Below are 20,691 nucleotides of genomic sequence, written 5' to 3'. Positions count from 1 at the left end.
CCCATATTCTAAAAATTGCATGTCACCACCCCAACCGACATAAGCGTGTCTCTTATTCCTAATTTGCTTCTACTTTTTAGAAGTAATATCGTGTTAATGAGAGAAAATTTCATATAAGAACATGAAGTGTTATTATTTTTTCAAATAAAGATTTGAAGTTGATCTTACTTTAAATAAAGACCTGAAATGGCCATATTAGTCTCAAAAGAAGGGCCTAACCTCTCCGACCGGTCAAGGTAATTTCGTTCTTCACATTTTTTATTATTCAAAATTTTTCTCTTTTTTCATTCCCTTTTCATCCGTGACCGGTCTTAGGCAATGGCTGGCCACTAGAGAGGGCCGCTGAGGGTCTCCCTCACTCAATTTGGCGAGGGCCGCCCTTGCAGGCAATAGGCGAGGTTGCCCTCAACGGCCATATGTGAGGGCCGCCCTCGACAACCACAGTGGAGTACTTTAAAAGGTTGAAAATTTTCCTAAACGCCCTTTGTGATAATTACTTTAAATTTTCTTTATGACATCTAGATATTTGAATCGTGTAGAAGTACGATAATTTCCCATGTTACAAAGAAATTAGAACAATGTAAAATCAACACTTTTATGTTGAAAGGCTAAGAAATGTGGAAATGGGCCGGTGAGTTTAGCCACGTGTCCAATTTTCAATTCTTGTTTAGGGTTTAGGGCCTGGGACTAACCGGATGGTCCAAGCCCGGAAACCTATTTGGGGCTTTACCCATTTCCACTGATCCACTCTGCACATAATACGACGTGATGGGTCTCCATGATCTTGTCGAGTTGACTATTGACCGACCCCGGACTGGAAAATTAAGTGCGCATCATGTTCGCCCAGTTGCTGTAGTAGTACGATTCCAGTTCCTCAAACTGCTTGGACAGATAACAGTCGTGAACATTGAAAACGATGCTCTTCCCGAGCTTATTGAACAAATTAGCGACATACTGATCGTCGCGCGAGAACCTCGTGATGATCCCATCGGAACAGAGGAGCGACGCGTCTTTCGGCTGATTGATGAGGCGGCGCATGAAGGAGACGTAACCGGTGATGTACTTGGAGCTGTCTTCCCTGCACTGTTCCAGGGCGACGCAGTTTATCAGCACGGCAGTCGTGAAGTCGTTGATGGTGATGGATGTTATCTCGAGCACCCGTTTCCGGAAACTTATGTCCAGGAAGTTCTCTGTCTTCCTGGACTTGAATTTGATCCCGGAGGGCCTGAGGCGGGTCACACAGGGCACGGACTGATCCGACGGCCGGTACCTCTGTGTGTAGTTGCGGGGGGGGGGACCGGGTTTGCCGGAAGGAGAGTCGAGTAAAACAGGTCAAGCAAATGCTTGCATTGCAGATTCCTGTGATCTTCGAGAAGAGCCGCGGATCTTGGATAGGCCGGATCGAATACTCTCAAAGCGAGCGTGCACAAATAGTCTGTTTTCGCGTCAGCCCTTCCCGAGCTCGAGAAGTCGAACAACAGCTTGAGAAGGAAGTACGGAACCTGGTTTTCAAGCTTCAGCAAGTCCCCGATGAGAATCGGGATTATCCAAGGCCGAGTAGAAGACCGGGTCATCTTCGTTAATCGCATCATCGCTCCTGGAAATGTGGAGTAGAAGTTCCAGCACGAAGCAGCCATCAAGTAGCAGCACCTCCACGAAGTCGCCACTCGACATCGGCACAGGTTCCGAATAGCAACTCCGGGCAGGATTTTCCTCGGCTGCCTATAAGTCAATCAAACTCGCCTAGTTCGAGGACATGCGGCGAAGGAAACTCCTGAGGAAGAACCACTTGTGCTCTTCGAACTCGAGCAAATGGTCCCCGGCCCCTGTGGTACAGGCCAATAGATACGATCTCCAGCTGTTCGGCCTTCAGATTGATCCCGCAAAGAGTTGGGGAGGAGATCCTAAAGATGGCGCAAGATGTGGTCCCAGCTCGAAAGCCTCTTTCCCTTTCCCCTGGCTGGCACCTAACGCAGGCCAAGCAGTAAGTAACTGTGTCATTTCGAGATCCTGCGGCAGCATTACTTGAGCCGGCTTCACCATAGTTCCTCCGGGCTGAAGTTAGTCCATTAGGCATGAACACTTCCTGTTTCGTCATCGGCTCTAACTGATCCTCTCCCATGGACCCGGCAATGGATCCGGCTGCACCGTTTTCAACTGCTGCATCTTGCAGTTCGTCGATCTCGATTGCTCGATGATACCTTGTTCTCTCGCTCTCTCTCTCAGCAAGACAAATGGAAGCATACAATGTGCTCCGAAGCCGAATGAGAATTTCAAATTCGAAATTGACCCTTCCATTTCCGAGAAATTACTAGCATGACGCGTTCTGTTAATTTCCGAGAAACTGTCCATAAATTGATCCGCCACGACTCATCAACACATGAGATGAAAGCAAGTACGATGATGCAGTAGAAATGGAAGACTTCAGCTTTAACTGAGGAAGATGGGACAGAAGCTTCTTATGGCTAAATTGTCAGCGACAGAGGCAACATAGCTTGCCAAATCGATCCCAAAACTTCTACAAATCTGTAAGTTGAAATTCCCCATTCACCATATCTAAATACATAATTATAATTCATCAAACGCGCTAATCATTTCATAGATGTAAATTCAGTTTTTAGTTGATAACTTTCTAAACATATTGTCAAAATACGAGTTTATCTTCCTACGTTGCCCATGATAGGGAAAATGACGCTAAAAATCCTTAAATTTTAGCTCAATATGTGATATTATTCTTGAAATTTTAATACGTTCAACGTGGTTCTTGAAATATTTCTGAATATTCTATATAGTATCCCCCAACTTTCCATAACGAAGTCAATATTCTGTATTATTCACAAGTTCGCATAGTCATACTACCACCTAGATTTTCCATTTTTACCTTTTTGGTCTTTATAAATTACGCTAGTTCAATTTAAGTATATTTTAGTTCGGGAAAGTGCTACCTTGACAATCTGGCAAGATTGTTATTATTTCTAATCCCACGATTTTTCAATTGATGAGTGCTTTATGCAAAACACACGGCGATGATACGTGGATTCATGGTCAGAAATAACCGATTGTCTTGTAAGATTCTCATAAAATCATTTCCCTTTAGCTCATGATCTCTATAAAAGGAAAAGTAGAACCTCATTTAGACTTAAGTCGGGTTGACATTTCTTTTTTATTTTAATAATAAAAGTTTTCATGTGGATATCAAAAAATGATATTTTGATTTATCGATAGATACTCGTACTTGTATTAATCTAAACTTTGTTCCCAACTTTTTAAATTGGTAAAAATTCCAGTCTGTTGTCTTTTGTGTTTTCGTAATTGAATTTAGTTCAATCAAGAAACGAAGAAAATAATAGGAATATCATCTCAATACAACTCTAAATGATGTTATATCTTTATTATAATAGAGATCATAAATTAAGACATACTCAAAATGGAAGTATTACAACATCATAAGGACTGAAAAGTTAAAAAGGTAATAAAAAAGTCGACATAATTTTTCGTTAATTTAGAAATAGGATTGAAATGAAAAGGATGTTGTAAAATTTGGACAATAGCATCACCAAGGAAACTTATGAATAGTATCGAAAAATTATATTGAATGAATTAAAAATTATAGACTAGATTGGATCACGTTGAACGAATAAAAAGTCTTAAAAATCAAATTACAAGCTGAGCTAAATACGAAGAGGATTATCGTTAGGGAAGCGCTTACGTGGGCATAGCCGTCATTTCTCATCCACCACCACCCATTGCTCCTTATCCTCAACCGCCGCTTACACGCAGACACCTGCATAGAGTCCAATGGCCGTGACCGTACACAATCCGCGCTTCTCCAACCTCACCGCCCTCAAATCTGCCAAACCACCCGCCCACAGCAACGCCGCGGCTCGTGCCGGAACGCGCCGGCTCGGCTCCAGCTCCGGGGTCAAGTGCTACCAGGGCCAGGCAAGCCAGCTGGAGAACCGGCGGGTCACGCTGAAGAACGGCGGCGACTCGCTCGACATATGCAGGGTCCTCAACGGCATGTGGCAGACCAGCGGCGGGTGGGGCCGGATCGACCGGGATGAAGCCGTCGACGCCATGCTCCGCTACGCCGACGCCGGGCTCTGCACCTTCGACATGGCCGATCATTGTATGTGAAAATGTCTCTTCCAAAAAGAAGGAAATCCCGTTGAAGTGTTTTTGCTCGAAAACGCTGCGTTTTGCTAATGGTTTGATTCTGACGCGTGGAGTCATGTCGTTCTTGTCTTTTGCTGGAATTGAAAAAGCTCCCTCTTTTATGCATTTTTTATTTATTAATGCAGAGTCCCTGTGCTTTACGTTTTCCAACTGCAAGTCTGCCATGCTACTTCAAGCTGGGACCTCAATAAGAAAGAATAGACTACGAGGTCTGAAATGCTTAAAAGGAGAAAGTTATAGGACTATCTAGCGAATACGGTGAATTCTAACTTAACTGACGGTTGGGAGTAGAGAGGTGGAAGCTGATAGGATAAAACATAAGACCCTCCACACTTTGTTTAGGAGATATTACATGGTAGTCATCTGTTACTGATTCTGAAAGTCTCAATCTTGGAGTTGCATTTTGTTGGGAAGCCATTTCATCTATAAATGGCAGAGTTGTTGCAGCACCCATGTAGCAAATTCATCTTCAGTTCAAGCAAAATAGAGTGGAATGCCAAAAGAGAAACCAGGGCGAGAAGTTCTTACCCAAGATCGAGAACTTTCATGTGTGTGCTAACTGACGATAAGCATCGAACCGTGGTTAGAAAAGGGAATGATTCGATAGATATTTGCCGGGTTGTCAACGGGATGTGGCAGACGAGTGGTGGATGGGGTAGAATGGACAGAGATAATGCAGTCGATGCCATGCTTCAATATGCTGATGCCGGACTTAACACCTTTGACATGGCTGATATATGTAAAACCCATTGCCTTTTCTTTTACAGGGCCTTTTCTTTTACAGGGCACTAATTGTAACAGTTGTTGTGTGAGTTGATATAGTGTTCTCGATGTTTCCAGAAGGTTAGGAAGATTTTTACTTTTATCATATCAGGTAGTTTGTCTTATTGGATTTATGACAGAACTGAGCCAATAAGGTTCTTAATTTACGTTGTGCTTTTTTTGGGTCGAAATTTTTTATATCGTGCTTGAAGAAGTGCATTTCAGCATATTGTGTCCTCAGCTTTCGCCTGTCAATTGGAGTCAATATAACTTTTATGGTTTAATATATTTCTTGTTTCAGATGGACCTGCTGAAGATTTGTATGGCATCTTCATCAATCGAGTTCGAAGGGAACGTCCTCCGGAATTCGTGGACAAGATCAGAGGGTAAGTAATGAGTATTGACCAAATAAACATGGCAAAGTATACGTCATGAGTGATGGATTTCATTCTGTTTAAGTTTCTCAGTTCAATGTTGGAAAAGGTCGAAATCCTTGGTATGAAATTATTTTCTGATCACTCTGACAAAAAAGAAAAGAAATATTTTCTGATCATGATTACCACCTTACCAATTCGTGCAGGCTTACTAAATGGGTGCCGCCACCAGTTAAGATGACCAGTGGTTTTGTTAGGGAGGCTATCGATGTTTCAAGGAAGAGAATGGATGTAGCTTCGTTGGACATGCTTCAGTTTCATTGGTAGTAATTTTCTTCTGACTTGGTTGCAATCTGTGGTAATGACTTCATCTCTATTGAACTGGAAACTAGCATTCAGATGGCACTACTTGTGAAAGATAAAAACTATCCCCAAGGTAGCCAAAAGTTAGTTCTGCAATGAGGTGCATCTCATTGAACAGAATGTACTTCAAGCTGCAGGCTAATTAAAAACTTTGTTTCCTCCCACAAAAGCTTTTCTGTTTTCCTATTTCATAGAAGATTACTGCTTCCTCATTGGTTCTACCTACTGGACCGTTAAATGTATCAATCTCTTTTAGGTAAATCTTTCTCTGTTGTGGGTTCTGATGACACGTTGATCTTCACTTTAAGATGATTGGCATATTTGACTCTTGACATTTGTCTGTTCTATTAAGCATATCTGCTGTAAGCGACCTTCAGCAGATACTCATGTTGAATCTTTTCTTTGGGAAAAAGAAATGCCATTGCTAGATCATCTTATTTAAGTATTGGTTTCCTCATTGTTCTAATTATTTATAGCAGTAACCAGTATCTTCCCATGCTCCCAGTGCATCTTATATCCTCTGATGGGGTTGACTTCTTGAAAGACTTCATAAGATTACAAATTTAACAAGGGCGTGCTTCTGTCTCTCACTTGAAACAGGTGGGACTATTCCAATCCTGGTTACCTTGATGCATTAAAGCACCTGACGGATCTGAAAGAAGAAGGTTACTCTATGTTCATTACTTGGTTCAATGATGGAGTAAAACCATATAATCACTGATAGCAATTGATTTGCAGGTAAGATAAAAACTGTTGCTTTGACCAATTTTGATACGGAGAGATTAGAAATTATCCTTGACCATGAAATTCCGGTTGTTAGCAATCAGGTAGAGACCTTTAGAAGAACTGTTGCTCTTAATTATCCTTTGTCAGATGCATTTTGTTTTGATCTGTAATATTTTCAAGTCAGGTGCAACATTCAATCATTGACATGCGCCCTCAGCAGAAGATGGCAGAGCTTTGTCAACTTGCTGGGGTGAAACTTATAACGTCTCTCTCTCTCTCTCTCTTTGTCGTTGGGTGGGCATGTCAGGCTTGGGGTATATCAACTTCCTTTTTTGGTGACTCCGTGTGATTGATCATTTTGCAGATATGGCACAGTAATGGGTGGTCTCTTATCTGAGAAGTTCCTTGATACCAACTTGTCGATCCCATTTGCGGGCCCTCCATTAAACACTCCTTCCCTGCAGAAGTACAAAAGGGCATGTACCTCTTAAAATTAATTTTATGGAGTTTCAACTCAATTTTCTTTCGATGTCTTTTATTATGTTCTGTGACATCATGATGTTTGGGAAATGGTTTGCATTATCTCCAGTTGAGCTATTCGAAAAAGAAATAGTGATAAGAAATTGATCTGGTTTGGTAAGTCTAGTTTTGACATTGACATGGATTGGCAGATGGTTGATGCATGGGGAGGGTGGAGTCAGTTCCAAGCTGTGCTTCAGACACTGAAGAAAGTAGCTTCAAAACATGGGGTCAAAATTCCCACTGTAGCTGTGAAATACATACTGGATCAAGTAATCTTCGGATTTTCCTGCTAACTTTGTTACCAGCTGCCTTTAATTTTCTGTGGCCTTACCGCATCTTTTGATCATCTTTCTGGTCTCTGTGAATTGCAGCCTGCGGTAGCAGGATCCATGGTAGGTGTTAGACTCGGTCTATCGGAACATATTAAGGATTCGAACGATATATTTTCCCTTGTTCTCGACGAGGAGGATGTAGCCAGCATACAGGAAGTTTCCAAAAGAGGTAGAGATCTTCTTAAAGTGATTGGTGACTGTGGAGATGAGTACAGGCGTGCGTGAAGACTTTGTTTGCAGGTTGCACTGTGTTCGAAGGATATTCAGCTCGTAGTGTATGTTGTAATATCGTGTAAATCCACCACAAATGTTGCTGCTTGTCATGTAACACACATTTATCAGCAAATCGTGTATCCCCCCTCCCCCAAAACAAATTACTCTTTAAAGCTTTTCTTTATTGTTGTTTCGATGCAAGTTACCTACCTCTAACCATTTCGTACCGTATACGGGCATTCTCATCCGACTTCCTGTCCAAAATCACCCTTTGCATTGAACTTTTCAATTTGGCCCGTAACACTCTTGTGCATTTCTGCATTTAGCTCTTTCGGCGATGAACTATGCCTCAAAATTGTTAGAGAATCGGGGAATGATGGCAAAGTGTGGCCTCATATTGTCTCTTTGATGGGGGGTTGCTTGCTTTCTTGCTGTCTGCCTGAAATAATCGCCGGAGCAAAATTTTCAATTGTACAGCTCTCATGCTTGTTCTATGATATATTCCTATGAACCATGGTGCCAATGGCACGGCTGTATTGGAAGTAGAATGAATCGCAAATGTTGGAGCATGCGCGACGTCGTCTCCACCATCATCTAACGAAATTCGTCGCTTGCGTTTTAGCCCCTCTTGTCTTTTCTTTTCTGCTGTGCACTACTGGTGTGATCAACAAATTACATAAGCGAAGGTCAGATGTATCAGTAGCTCATCCTTTTTCACCATTCTGGGTTGGGTCGTGGAAGTTTTTCCCTTTCGTGCATCCCTCTCGTGGCTCATTTCACGGGGGGGATTTCAATATGGCTCTGCTTCTAGGGAAATCATTCCAATCAACTCCATTAATTTCTCGGTCGTGGACATGAGAGAGGTTGGCTTTTAAGCATAATCAGAGACGGATACCGTACAAAAATTTGATGGCATCAATTGCTTTAACGCAGAAAAGACGTATTTATGGGAAAATTAAATAGCTATGAAGTGAAGGAATTCGACGTAACGCGATTAATTTTACGGTTGAGAGAACCGAATCGAACGTTTGAATGAAAATATGGCCTCCAGTCTTGAAAAACTTTGTGGGGGTTTAGGATTTTGACCGAGGTCTCTTTTTGATTGACTTCTTGGACCGTCCCTGTCATGTGATGTGGCTGGAAATACGACAGACAGACAGACAGACACGAGTCTTGCGTATGTTCCGTCTCCAAACCGATTTTACCTCGTCCATTGAAGAACGGAGGTGTTTGGTTTCTCTTCACATCCCTTCCGGCGGGCAGTTTTCTCGTTCCTCTGTATTCGATCTTTTGCCATAACGAAGTGGTACCGTCTCTCTCTCTCTCTTTCATGTCCACGTGCAGCTTGACAATGCGTTCCATTTGAACTAGATTGGCGTTACTGATCTTCTGAACATCCCTGCCCAGTTCGTGTGGCGGCATTACATCTTCAGCTCTGTAGAGATTATCGCCCTCTCTGCATTCTTTTTTGCTTGCTGTCATCTTGGTAAATGCTAAACTTCGGGCCTGCGGAACCCAGAGCCCGGTTAAGGTTATGCACGTGCACTGTTTGATGAAATGCCTGAGTCATCTGGCGCTGAAAAAGATTGGTGCTTGATGCTTTCTAACATTGCGTTTTCTGTTGTTTTGATTGGATATGCAATTACATCGCATGGTTGCTTCCAGCTTTTATTATTCTGAATTAAGCAGATAAACCTATCATATGCGTCGTCTCTGAATTGTGTTATGTGCAGGTTTATATTCTTCTTTGTATTCTTTCCTTGAGTGAACACGAGTTAGCTGAAGTTGGACCACAAAGTAGCCAGCCATGGATGGTACGCGCACGATTTTAATTTCTTTGGTTACGTAGGTCAAGGCTAATTGGCATCAAATTTTGCATGTGCTCTCGATGTATAGAGCTGGTAATGAGAAGGTGGATAGCTATGTAGAGCTTCCACAATGCTTTGGAACGGAGGAGCTATCCTCCTCCGCCTTTTGGTGCAGTTTTGAAGTTTTGGCGCAATTGCTTTTCGGTGGGTGACAACATTCGTGTTTGTTTTGTCTTTTATGGGTTTCAGTTGATTCAAAGCCTATGATGGAGGAGACAATATTAGTCGGTGATGACTTGATGATGGGACCTCCTTCACCCCTTATCCCACCAGAAATTGCCTCTCATGTGCTTGAAGGTGTTGAATTGTGTGATGGCATTCTGAGAAATCTGTTTCTGTGTAAGCCTTCTCTGGATAACTTTTGCTTTGAATGAATCAGGCACATGAATTTTTTGAATTTTTCAAGACACAGTGACAAATTTTCAATTGATGGCCATGAATGCATATTCTCTGTGGAAACAACCAAGCTCCTTATCGAATTGATCAATGGAATACTGCATATCCAAGGGCTTCCTGGTTAACCATCTGAAATAGGACACAAGAAGCAGAAAGTCCTAGCTTTTTTTTGGTTGCTGAAAGTAAACAAGGCACGTGTATACCTTCCACTGTCTCTTAACTTTTTCATAGGATCATTGTCTGGCAAAAGATTGCAGTTTTAGAGGAACAGAAGATGCCGAAACAACATGACAAAGTCGTGCTATAATATTTGAGCTTGCAATAAATTTTCCTACCACTTGGAAAATGACCTTTCTGGTGAACAAATTTCCTCTATATTCTGCAGGCTTGCAATTAAATGATATTGAGCCCTTTTGTCAAGATGAGATTGCTTTGTATCGAGAATGCGCAGACAAGAGGGTCAGATTAATACTTTTCTTTTGGATTTACCTTATCTCTGTCTTTTTGCTTTACTCTTAGTCTTCTTTTAATTACGTAAGCAACTATTCCTTGTTTTGCTCCATTGTAGGACAAGGAATTGAGACAGAGGCTTCAAGATAGCGAGCACAAATTGGGATTGTCAATGCCATTTGACATGGCCAAGGAAAGAGCTGATCAGCTTCAATCAGAAGTCACGTCTTTAGAGAGGTATTTTTGTTCGTAGTGGTATATTTGCACGATCTTAATGCCTTTCTGAAGCTTTGCATCTGCCTCTCATCTTGTTCTTTTACCAGTCATTTAATCTTTTGCTTTAATATCACCTGCCTATAAAATTTTTTGATTCACTGCCTATAAAATTTTTTGATTCACTGATCTTGCAAATACAGGCGTCTAATTCTTGCTAGTGGAGTCGAAGGCATGGAAGGATTTCGCCAGAGATGGAGTCTGCATGGTCGCCTTACAGATACAAAGTAAGTTTTTGATGCACCTGTTCATCCTTGCAGTCACTCAGATAAGGCATGTGGAGTATTTAAGATGGCTTAAGTTTATGCTTGTCCTGATCTGGAGTTATTGAACTCAGGAAAGATAAAGTAGCTCTGGAAGTTAGCCTGAATAAGCAATAGAAGCAGATGTTTTGACTACTTTAGAGCCGGTCTCCATGATCAGTAGATATGTGTATACAACATAATGAATTATCTGCTAACAGGTGATATCTTATAATGAACTATCTAAATTTACTGTATGCTATCAAGTGACCCCTTAATATTCCCTTGTGGTTCCACAGGCCCACAAACAAAACCACCAAAACCTCACAACAACACTTCGTTCAAGCTTACATACCCGTGTTTAATCAATCTCTGTGAAAATAATACTATAACATCACATGTTATTAGCCAATACATTTGGTGAGCGTTTAACAGTTGAGAAACTCAGGTTACTTCAATGGCTCACAGTTCTTATACAGTTTGAGTTTTGTACAGGCGAAGATTGGAGTCTCTAAACGAGGGGATTGATAATAGAAAGAAGGACGAGCCTGTTGAAAGAGCACCATCCAAGAGATGGTTCTTTTGGTGAAGATCGATGGTCTGTTTTGCACAGAATCACCACGGGATGGTACTGGATATAGCCCTTGCTCCAGTAGCTTGTAGAGACTCTCTCTCCTTGGCCTCTTCCAATTTCAAGATAAATGGGGTTGTAGACATTTTGGTGATATGCCAGTGATATTGTGAGGCAATGTAGTGGCTGTTCTTAATGGTTTGTCTATGTAGTAGATGTGGAATAAGATCGTGAACCGAAATATAGAAGTTGTGGATGGTTTGACATAGTGGACTTGGCTAAATATCCTCGGGGCAACCAAATTATGGCCTCGTTATCTGAGGCATGCATGTTCCTCCTGAAGCTTGACAAGTTGCCCTCGATCGACCCACTCTACCTTCTTTTACCGTTTTACACAAATAGGCAGAATGAAGCAATAAGAATTCGACTTCGAGTTGCAACACTCGCTTTTTCTTATCTTTTACGTGGAAGCAAGGATTGTACCTGCGAAATACTATTATTCCACAAGCGACAAACGTTGTATATAAGGTAAATTTCAGGTCCGCCCCATGTCACTAGACCGATGAGAATTGGTCTACCCGTCTTATCATTCATGAATTGGCCCACGACGATGTTTGCTTCAGTTTTCTCGAGATGTTCGACTAAACTCTTGAAACCAAAGCATACCTCGCGGTCGCTTTGGTACCCTCGGGCCCCATGGTGCCGTAGTTTTAAGAGAGCCTTCGTCGCGAAACGCATGTTGATGTTACTTTCACAGTACGGCACGAATCGTGGTGATACCAAAAAAGATACGTTATGCTACGGTACCGTCGCGTCGCAAGATGCCTACCCAGTAATGCTCGGAGGAACATACAAGATAAAGAGTGAACGTATTGGATCCGACTGGGCATGACTGAATCAAACAGAAGGCCCATCACTTGTAAACAATCTCTCGAACCAGCCCAGCCCATCTCTGAAGATCATCCTGCTTCACACCAAATCCTTCTAATTCTGACCTGACTTCTGCTCAAGGAGAACCCTAAACCAGTACCAGCAGCAACGAGGATCAACGCATCTTCATCTCCACCCAGTACCAACAGCCTTCTTTATCTCAAGGTTCTCTCTCTCTGTGTCTCTCTGTAATCTGCCATGGAGAGCATTATATTATTATTTTGTTGGTGTTGGAGCAGAGAAGATGAAGGTGATTGCCGCTTACTTGCTGGCTGCTTTGGGAGGGAACACTACCCCAACTGCTGATGACTTGAAGGGCATTCTTGGATCAGGTAGTGCACCCTTCTTCTTTATCCCTCATATTTTTCTTCTTTTGCTTTTGATAACACAAAAAAAGATTTTCTTTGGTTGGCTTGACGTTGGAACCCTTTGTGGACCATTTCTTGGACTGTTTAGTGATAGTTTTTTTCGTGTTCCTCGTTTCTGAAGTTGTCTCTTTTGCGATTTGGCGTCTTTTGTCCCTGCAATAAGTACCCCAGTTATTGGTAAGTGCATAGCGCTTGTTCTGTTAGATTTTCCCATTACTTGCTTGAAAGTGAAATTTTGATATGTCCCAGGTTTGGTTTCCTTTCCATGTTCATATGTTTAATGGACTTCGGGTGGTCTCCTGAATTGGAAAGTCATTCGTGCCAAAGCTTCACTTACAGAATTTGTGATGCGGTTGGTCAAATCATAGAGAGGGCTCTGCATCATGATGTTTTCTTTTTCATGACACGTTTCTCATTGACAAAAATTGGTGAGGTAACAGAGACATGGAGCTCGGGAACCAAAGGGGAAAGAAGAAGAAGAAGAAGAAAGAAATGAAATCTAACACCTGTTAGAGTAAATCGAATTGGTTCCCGGGTTTATCAGGACCTGTTTTATTTGTTGGAGCAATTTTACCGAAGCTGCTCATAAGTGAGTTTTCTTTTCAATGGATGTCAATTTGGAATTTATACTAAAAGATAGCCTTTTTGGGTCCACAGTTGGTGCGGAGGCCGACGATGATAGGATCGAATTGCTCTTGTCCGAAGTCAAGGGAAAAGACATCACTGAACTGATTGCATCTGGAAGGGAGAAGTTGGCGTCGGTGCCTTCCGGTGGTGGTGGTGTTGCTGTAGCAGCGGCTACTGTTAGTGGGGGAGGCGGCGGCGATGCGCCAGCAGCTGAAGCAAAGAAGGAGGAGAAAGTGGAGGAGAAGGAAGAGTCCGATGACGTAAGTTTCGTCTGGGATTTTGGTTCAAATGGGGTTTTGCATTCTTTGTGGTTGCCTCTTGCATTTCTAGATTCTGACTCGGTGTATGTACAAAAACATGACACATGCATCGACATAGAGCACCTGTATGTTTGCATTCACATGTCACAACACAATCTCATCTACCAAAGAACAATTTTCTCCATTGGGTGGGTTCAAATCATCTAAATGGATTTTCAACAGTGCAAAAATGTTCATCCAGCACAATTTTTTCGGTTTCCTACTGGCCCTTGCATGCAATGCACGAGAAAGTAATATGGGGTCAACTCTTCATTATGTCTGACTTGTTTATTTGATTTGTTGCAGGATATGGGCTTCAGTCTCTTTGACTAAGACAGAGGTACCGTTTCGAATGTAAGAAGCCTTATTCAGTATGATTTTGGATTGTCCTGGAGACTCGAATCTGGCTTATGAGAACGATGATATCTTAGGGATCTATAGGAGTAAATTCTCAAACCTGCTTGTCCTTTTTTTCTAGCTTATGAATCCGCTTGATCAATGTCTGCATCCTATGCGCATTATTTAAGAAGTTTAAGTGTAGATGCTGTCACTCCAACTAGTTGATGGGTGTGATGGAGTGACTCGATGCATTGGTAGACATGGCCATATGGAACCGGCCCGGTACCGGCCCGATGACCGGCCCGGAACCGGAACCAGCCCTCAAGGGCCGGTTCCGGTTTCTAAATTTTCGGAACCGGCTTTAAAAAAAAAAAAAAAAAGGAGGAGGCTTGGGGGAAAAGAGTTATTGGGCCTAGGAACCGGAACCAGCGGTTACGTGGAACCGGCCACGTCTATGCATCGGTATCAGCTTACTTGTTACTCCCCTAATGCCAAGTAAGAAATTCGCAGTATAGGATGTGGGTCGAAGAGTCATGATGATTGGCCATGGTCTCGAGGTAATGTTTATTACATGATTACTAATGACTAATAACAGGGACTCAAGTAGGCGCGGACTACTTCGCTGTTGTGCTTTTGATAGTGAATCATTGTTACATTTTTCCTCCCTTGTTTAACTCAAAAAAGTTTCGCGCCCTTTGGAGTGATGTGATAGGTGGGACTTTAACCTATTTGAGGTTTTGAACAAGTTGATTCATGTACGAAAATGGTTAATTCGGTTGGAACACCGCATTGGATCTTCACATCACCTCTCTGCATGAGAAATACTTCCCTCGGTTAGACGTTTTGGGGATTCTATGCCGTCGAGGCTGGTGCTGGTGCGATCAGCCTACCAAGTACCGTCTATGTATCAGTGGCTATTGTAATTCTTTCTCTTTTTCCAAGGTGACCAGTACCACAGATGGATCAATTCCAGTACAGGACTGAAAGAGCAAGGAAACACGGGTGGCTCTAGCGTGTAGAATAAGCGATCATTAGGAATTCGCTGGCAAGGGAATGCTGTCCCCGTTAAGCGGCTCGCCTGTAGAAAGGCGATTATGGCCCCAAAGAGAGGTCCACAGGTATCTATGTTCGATACTAGAATCGCTAAGTACTCTGCAACATATGCTAATAAGAAGCATCTGATAATAAATTAGACGAAAGTAGACGTAAATGAAGTCTGAGATGTGCCTTAGAATGAAGAGTATTTGTATAGATTAGGATCAAGTGGAGTAAAACAATCAAAACTTGCCCAGAAAGAATACTACATCAATACACAAGGATGGCCAGTTTCGCAATTTGGTCAAAAGTTATATATTTGGGAATTGAACAAAGCCTGGGGCAAGTAAGAAACTTCATTGGAAGATCAACTGAACTGAAATGGAATTTCCGTGATAAGAGGACGGCAAGTAATTGGAGAATGAGATAAGAAACGACGTTCAGGTTCATTGACAAGAACCGCACTAATGAGGACAGTTGCGTAGAAGAAATAACATTACGCAGGCCGACGGAAAGGACAGAGCGACGCATGAGAATGAGCCGGAGAAACAAGAACGAAGACATCACAGGATCAACGAACTCGCAATTCACAGGCCAAAGCTAGAGCAAACCAGCAGGACCTAATGCGTCGGATTCCCGCCATTCGAACAAAGGCGTATAAGAATAATTCCACACGGACACCGCCTAACTAATCCGAAGAGTAGATGTTCTTCTAAGTACCCTGTTTTTAAATTTCCAACATAGTCCTCTGCTGATCTTAGGCTTTTAGGCTTTTGAGTATCAGATTTCTGCATCATTCAGTTCAATGTTGATCAGAGAACGGAATTTCTCAAATACCCAAAATCAGCTTTACCACTTTAAAAGACCTAGATGTCCATTACTAGAGAACGATAAACAAACATCCAAAGTACTTGGTGCATGGTCCCAAAGCCAACAGAAAGCACTTGGTCTCTGATAATTTAGACATAGCAGGAACTTTGGATTTCATCAGCAAGTTTTTCATAGACAGATGAAATCTTCTCATCTGTGTACACGACTGAGTGAAACACCAACAGCTTTTATCCTCTCCTTCTCGACTCATTGTTGATGACTGCCCTCTCCATCTGCGAAATACGTATCGACAGCGGAATCAGTAATTGTGACTGTTGCACCAAATGCATCATACAAAGCATCAAAATGAAAGCCCAGGACGATATACACGAGAAAGATGGAGCGTCCAAACTCAGAATTTGTTCATTCTAAATGGCACAATACTTTGATGAGCTCAATCAGTCTCTACACCCTTTACCACCGAGAGAAGAACCATCCTCACCTAGTTCAACCAAAACACATACTCCTGCAACATGATAAAGCAGGGCGGCACAAGACGCTGATTAAAGCTTAACCGTAGATAAGCGCATCCATTTCAAGTTCCACAGTTTGTTCGCAAGTAACGTTGTTTGAAAAAGGTAAAGAGTATATGACAACATCAAATTTGCTTCCCTAAGATGTGAAATTCATCTCATATTCGATAGCAATATTCTCTTTCTTGTTTGTCCTCAGAAATTGCTAGTTTGTCTCTCGTTTATCAGGAAAATCTGGAGTTCCAACTAACGCTTTCGAAGTACTTTTCCAGATTAATTGATGGCCTTGCTCGGCTTAGCATTCATTTAATAGTTTCAAAGCCTTCGATATCCTAAATTCATTAAGTACAAAGTTTTCTTGGCAAAATCATGAAGAATTGAGAATACTTTGCATCTTTCAAGAGAAGCATAAACATAGTTCGTTTAACTATGGCCTACCTGATACAGGGTTCTGAGTTTGTCACGGAAGTGGTAGTACTCATTCACCACCTGTTCATATGATGTCTCGCAACTAGAAGAGAACCACATAGACAAAGTGTCGAATATACCATCGGTAAATATATAGGTAATCATTTTCGAATAAATTGCAAAAACTAACGGAGAAGCTGATTCATGAAGACAAACAAAAATAGGGCTTCTGAATTCATGCATGTGAAGAAATGCCAATTTCTACCTTTGCTTGTCCTCAACAAGGCTAGCATTTATAAGCGCACGAGCTGCTGCAACCACCCGGCAACCACCAAGGCTACATCACAAACAATGAGTGCAGGAATATAAGACATTTTCGTAGTAGATGAGATGTCATCTGATGAAAAATAACGTGTCATCGACGACTCGGAAAAATCAGATGTAAATATTTGTCTGAAGTTTCCAACAAACAACTAAACATCGTTATACCATTGTTCAAACTCTATCTCAGTAAATTTGGCCGAATATGCATGGGATCAAACTCAGAAAGTTCAAAGTTTTCCCTTTGTTCGGCCTTGGAATATCTCATATACTTAAAATTGTCTGTATTTAGATGCTTTGACCATGACAATGGTAGTAGCCGTCCAAGTATTAAGAGTAGGAATGTGGCTTCCAGTTAACATGGAACTAGGCCAGTGATATGAATCAAAAGCAGACAAATATTCGCAGCCTATTTATGTGATGTTGTACGCACACTTTATGCGTTGTAACGGCAGTCTAGCAACATCATAAATCGTTCAAGATTCGCTTGATGTATACAATGCGCCGCATTCGCGCCTTAATTGGACGCTATCTCATTGGCTAATGTTTCCGAACAATAAGGCGAATACAAATCACGTAGTTCATAAATGCTCGAGCTCAAAGTCTTCACTCGCTCCTCCCTTTGGAATGTATTAGAGAGTTGCCACGCACGATGGCGAAACAAAATCTAAATAACGGACATGAAGAACTACGTCGTCTGGTTTATCCGATAAACGCAGACACATGCCATTGATTGGCCTTCATCCATTTCGGGCGAATCACAAAGTGCATAATTCAAACAAGATTTATCTTCGCAGTTAATTACAAGTATCTGAACTTCCCTAATGCAGTATGCTACGAACATGTGACTAAAAGGGGAAAACTTCGAACACAAGTGCTTGGAAATGTTCTACTCTTGAAGATGTTAAACGTCTCATGTCAAGAAATGAACTTTCTGGAAATGAAAGTTATTGTTTGTCTACCTGTTGCCACCTCCTTTGATCAGGTGAGCAGCTCTAGTGACTTTAGCAAAATCCACGTTTCTTGAACTCCTGAAAATGATCAAATACACCCACGGATTATCGGCAACCAAAGAACCAGACAAGAAAAAAAAAAAAAAATCTCAAAGCATGCAGCCGTCGAAGTCGAAAAAATTGAAGTTTACAGAAGGTCGGCCAGTTCTCTCATGCTGTTGTCGCCGTCACGCAAGAAAGAGTTGATGAGATCCATCATGAAATTTGGAAGATTTGATCCACTCTGTACTCTCCTGCTCTCCTCATACTCTCCATCCATGATGCCCTAGACAGATAGTAAAAATGGCGAGGCCAACTGTCAACTCTCATATCAAAAGCTCATGTTTATCAGCTTAAAGTGGGCTTGCTCGTTGTACAGGAAAAGAAAAGGACGATCGCTCCTTTGTGAGGCAAACGATGTCAAATCTCAACGAGCAGACGATTGATATAGCAGAAAAGACGGACGCTATGGAGATAAAGTTATAGCAGCGATCACCTCGTTCTTCAAGGTGTCAATGTAGTTCTGGAGCCTTCGATGAGCCATTTCCTCCTCTTCCCTCTTTCTCACACAAAGAGAAACGGAGAGATAGAGCAGGCAAAGAAAATTAGGAAGTAAGATGAGGTGGTGACAGATTCAAAGGTCAGGATTAATGGATTATATAGGGAAGCTTGACATTACTAGGCTTCCGGTTTTGGCCCTAGACCGAAGAAGCGAGACCGGTCAAGTATGTATCGAATATCGAACAAGCATTTAATGAGCGTGATACGAGTGCTCAAAGGCATCTACACCGGAAGATCACATGGAAACCTGCATGAGATCCAGCTGTTTTCAGTGGCCAAATGCATTTTAGGGCATCGTCGCACCCATCTGCACAAGAACCGCGATGGATTATGCCGATTCCGCGGGGAGTATCGCAGGAAAAAGAATAAAAAAGTACGTCGATATGTCATCTTTTCCTGGGCTAACTCTCAACCGAATTTGGCAGGATGTGTTTTGCATCTCGATTGATACGTTATGGCTTTCACTTGTGCACGAACGTTATGGAAGAGAGGTGGTGCATGCGCTCCACGCTGCACCAAATTGAGACTTTGAAGCGTATTTCCCGTCAACGACTACTTCTTCTTTTGTCCTTTTTGCCAGTTGGAATTAATAACTTGGACACAAGTTTGATCCGAAGCTCCAACTAATGTCTGATTGATCCCTTCATAAGGCAAGAACATCATGGGCTAAGGAGGTGCAATTAGCCAGGAATCTGAGAAAACCCAACTTTAATTAGGTTCCCATGTACTCAAACCACCTTTTATGGTAGCCAGTGGATTTCCTCTTCATGTCATGGTCAATGAAGGCCATAGTGAGGTTGCCATAAAAGCTTCCCTTCCTTTTCTTTTCCTCCCTTTCTTATCCACCAAATCCTCTTATCATGATATAATCTTTAATGAGGGAAGCTTGCAGATTTGAATCTGTATGAGCATTTTGTAGCTGGAGAGTTCATTATTTCTTTCCACATCTAGCTTAAAATCTAAATTTTCTTTTACTATTATCCAAGTTTGACGCCGGGAGAGAGAGAGTAGAGAGATAGGAGGTAACATAAAATGAGAATATAACAAGATTGAATGCATGCCACCCATAGGAATCCACCTAAGGGATAAGAGTAAAATAAGAGCAACTCCTTATTCTCAAGCCAAAGGCAATGGTTTATCAAATAATCAAGTATGCCTTTACATTCATCCTAGTTGCTTATATAGGCGAGCATGGAACAGCCCTTCAAGTGTAGGTGACTTTCTTAGGAAAGAGACTAAACAATTAAGGACATAGGAACCATAAAAGTAGTAAAGTCCTAGAATTTAGAAAATGACATTAAATACTTAGAGACTCGAACTTCAACAACATTTACTAGACCTTAAAAAACATGAAAGATAAGATAGTTAGTTGAAGGTCTTCATTCTTTGAATATTCCCAAGTTGCCGCATTAATGACTTTCAATGAATGCGAACTTTCCTCAATCACGAAGTGACCGACTACTGACGGAAGCTCGTGAATTGGTAAGTCCATCATTTTCCTAAGTGAACCGTCTATGGAAAAGTATTGTAATGGGTAGTACAACCAAATGAAGGATTTGCTCTCTCATTGTAGCAAATCACTAGGAGACACTACGAAGGAAACTACAAACCGTCGGCTGACAAAACCGTCCCAAGAGCAGAAAAAGTGCCCCAGCATGGTACTAGCGACAGCACACAGCTCGTTAGCCTCCAAAAAGGATTGGCGACTGTTTTATTAAGGACGTGTGCCGGATCCATTCCTAAAAGATCACTTAGGGATGGTTTGCTGTCGTCTCCAGGGCCTGCTTGTGATTGTTGCCTTCTTGTATTTGCATTTAACAGAAACGGTTAAAATCTTCTTGAAATATTCAGGAATGTTCTTCACGTTTAATCTTAACCAAATTAGCTCGAAAATATATCTCTCCGTGTAGTACTAACTGAGTCGTCAAATGCGATCACGGATATTTTATCTAAATGGTGACCGTGTTTACGTGCTTTTCCAAGCTCGTTTTATTTTAATTCCTCCGTACGAATCAATGAGAATTGGCCTCGTCGTTTCCACTTTATTCCCCAGATCAAGTTGAAGATGCCCATGCCAAGAAAAATGAAGTTCTTAAAGTTACAGACATAAGAACAAAGGGCGTTGGACGTCAGAGTTTTTTGTTCAGCCACTTTTGGTAATAATCTCTTCAGACCCAAATTGTGTTTGCAAGTAAAAACC

General features: G+C 41.8%; 4 protein-coding genes and 1 pseudogene across 10 annotated transcripts; 3 read left to right on the top strand and 2 right to left on the bottom strand.

Moving 5' to 3' along the window:
• Positions 1-726: 726 nt before the first annotated feature.
• Positions 727-2,318, bottom strand: LOC115735372 (annotated as a pseudogene).
• Positions 2,319-3,704: 1,386 nt separating this feature from the next.
• LOC115735368 (flagellar radial spoke protein 5) lies at positions 3,705-7,669 on the top strand. 5 transcript variants are annotated; one of them, XR_007199501.1, is made up of 10 exons: positions 3,707-4,129; positions 5,240-5,324; positions 5,519-5,635; positions 6,276-6,340; positions 6,414-6,502; positions 6,586-6,665; positions 6,766-6,877; positions 7,073-7,192; positions 7,295-7,562; positions 7,602-7,669. XR_007199501.1 is itself a non-coding variant. In XM_048283807.1 (10 exons), the coding sequence occupies exons 2-10, from the start codon at positions 4,606-4,608 to the stop codon at positions 7,478-7,480; spliced, it is 1,164 nt and encodes a 387-aa protein (XP_048139764.1). In that variant the 5' UTR covers positions 3,987-4,208; positions 4,302-4,605; the 3' UTR covers positions 7,481-7,669. The 5 variants fall into 5 exon arrangements, 4 of the variants coding, with proteins under 4 accessions (XP_048139766.1, XP_030522449.2, XP_048139764.1 ...); XM_048283807.1 differs by adding an exon at positions 4,302-4,915 and having other exon boundaries at positions 3,987-4,208; positions 7,295-7,669; XM_048283808.1 differs by adding an exon at positions 4,302-4,915 and having other exon boundaries at positions 3,988-4,129; positions 7,295-7,669.
• A 951-nt stretch (positions 7,670-8,620) lies between these two features.
• LOC115735369 lies at positions 8,621-11,638 on the top strand. Of its 3 annotated transcripts, none has more exons than XM_030666591.2 (7): positions 8,621-8,774; positions 9,202-9,282; positions 9,526-9,675; positions 10,118-10,191; positions 10,301-10,419; positions 10,599-10,682; positions 11,193-11,638. In XM_030666591.2, the coding sequence occupies exons 2-7, from the start codon at positions 9,276-9,278 to the stop codon at positions 11,284-11,286; spliced, it is 528 nt and encodes a 175-aa protein (XP_030522451.1). In that variant the 5' UTR covers positions 8,621-8,774; positions 9,202-9,275; the 3' UTR covers positions 11,287-11,638. The 3 variants fall into 3 exon arrangements, with proteins under 3 accessions (XP_030522451.1, XP_030522453.1, XP_030522452.1); XM_030666593.2 differs by lacking the exon at positions 8,621-8,774 and adding an exon at positions 8,833-8,954; XM_030666592.2 differs by lacking the exon at positions 8,621-8,774 and adding an exon at positions 8,886-8,999.
• A 516-nt stretch (positions 11,639-12,154) lies between these two features.
• Positions 12,155-13,948, top strand: LOC115735370 (60S acidic ribosomal protein P2-1-like). The gene is made up of 4 exons (XM_030666595.2): positions 12,155-12,363; positions 12,438-12,530; positions 13,224-13,453; positions 13,799-13,948. Exons 2-4 carry the CDS (start codon positions 12,443-12,445, stop codon positions 13,823-13,825), a joined length of 345 nt encoding a protein of 114 aa, XP_030522455.1. The 5' UTR covers positions 12,155-12,363; positions 12,438-12,442; the 3' UTR covers positions 13,826-13,948.
• A 1,743-nt stretch (positions 13,949-15,691) lies between these two features.
• LOC115735371 (histidine-containing phosphotransfer protein 5-like) lies at positions 15,692-18,541 on the bottom strand. Its single transcript, XM_030666596.2, has 6 exons — positions 18,427-18,541; positions 18,083-18,216; positions 17,901-17,969; positions 16,883-16,954; positions 16,648-16,720; positions 15,692-15,969 (listed from the first exon to the last, which is right to left on the bottom strand). The coding sequence occupies exons 1-6, from the start codon at positions 18,472-18,474 to the stop codon at positions 15,925-15,927; spliced, it is 441 nt and encodes a 146-aa protein (XP_030522456.1). The 5' UTR covers positions 18,475-18,541; the 3' UTR covers positions 15,692-15,924.
• Positions 18,542-20,691: the final 2,150 nt, after the last annotated feature.

Source organism: Rhodamnia argentea, chromosome 8, assembly GCF_020921035.1.
Source record: "Rhodamnia argentea isolate NSW1041297 chromosome 8, ASM2092103v1, whole genome shotgun sequence".
Classification (NCBI taxonomy): Eukaryota; Viridiplantae; Streptophyta; class Magnoliopsida; order Myrtales; family Myrtaceae; genus Rhodamnia; species Rhodamnia argentea.
Note: the sequence above shows the minus strand (reverse complement) of the source record. Positions and strands in the feature narration are given on the sequence as shown.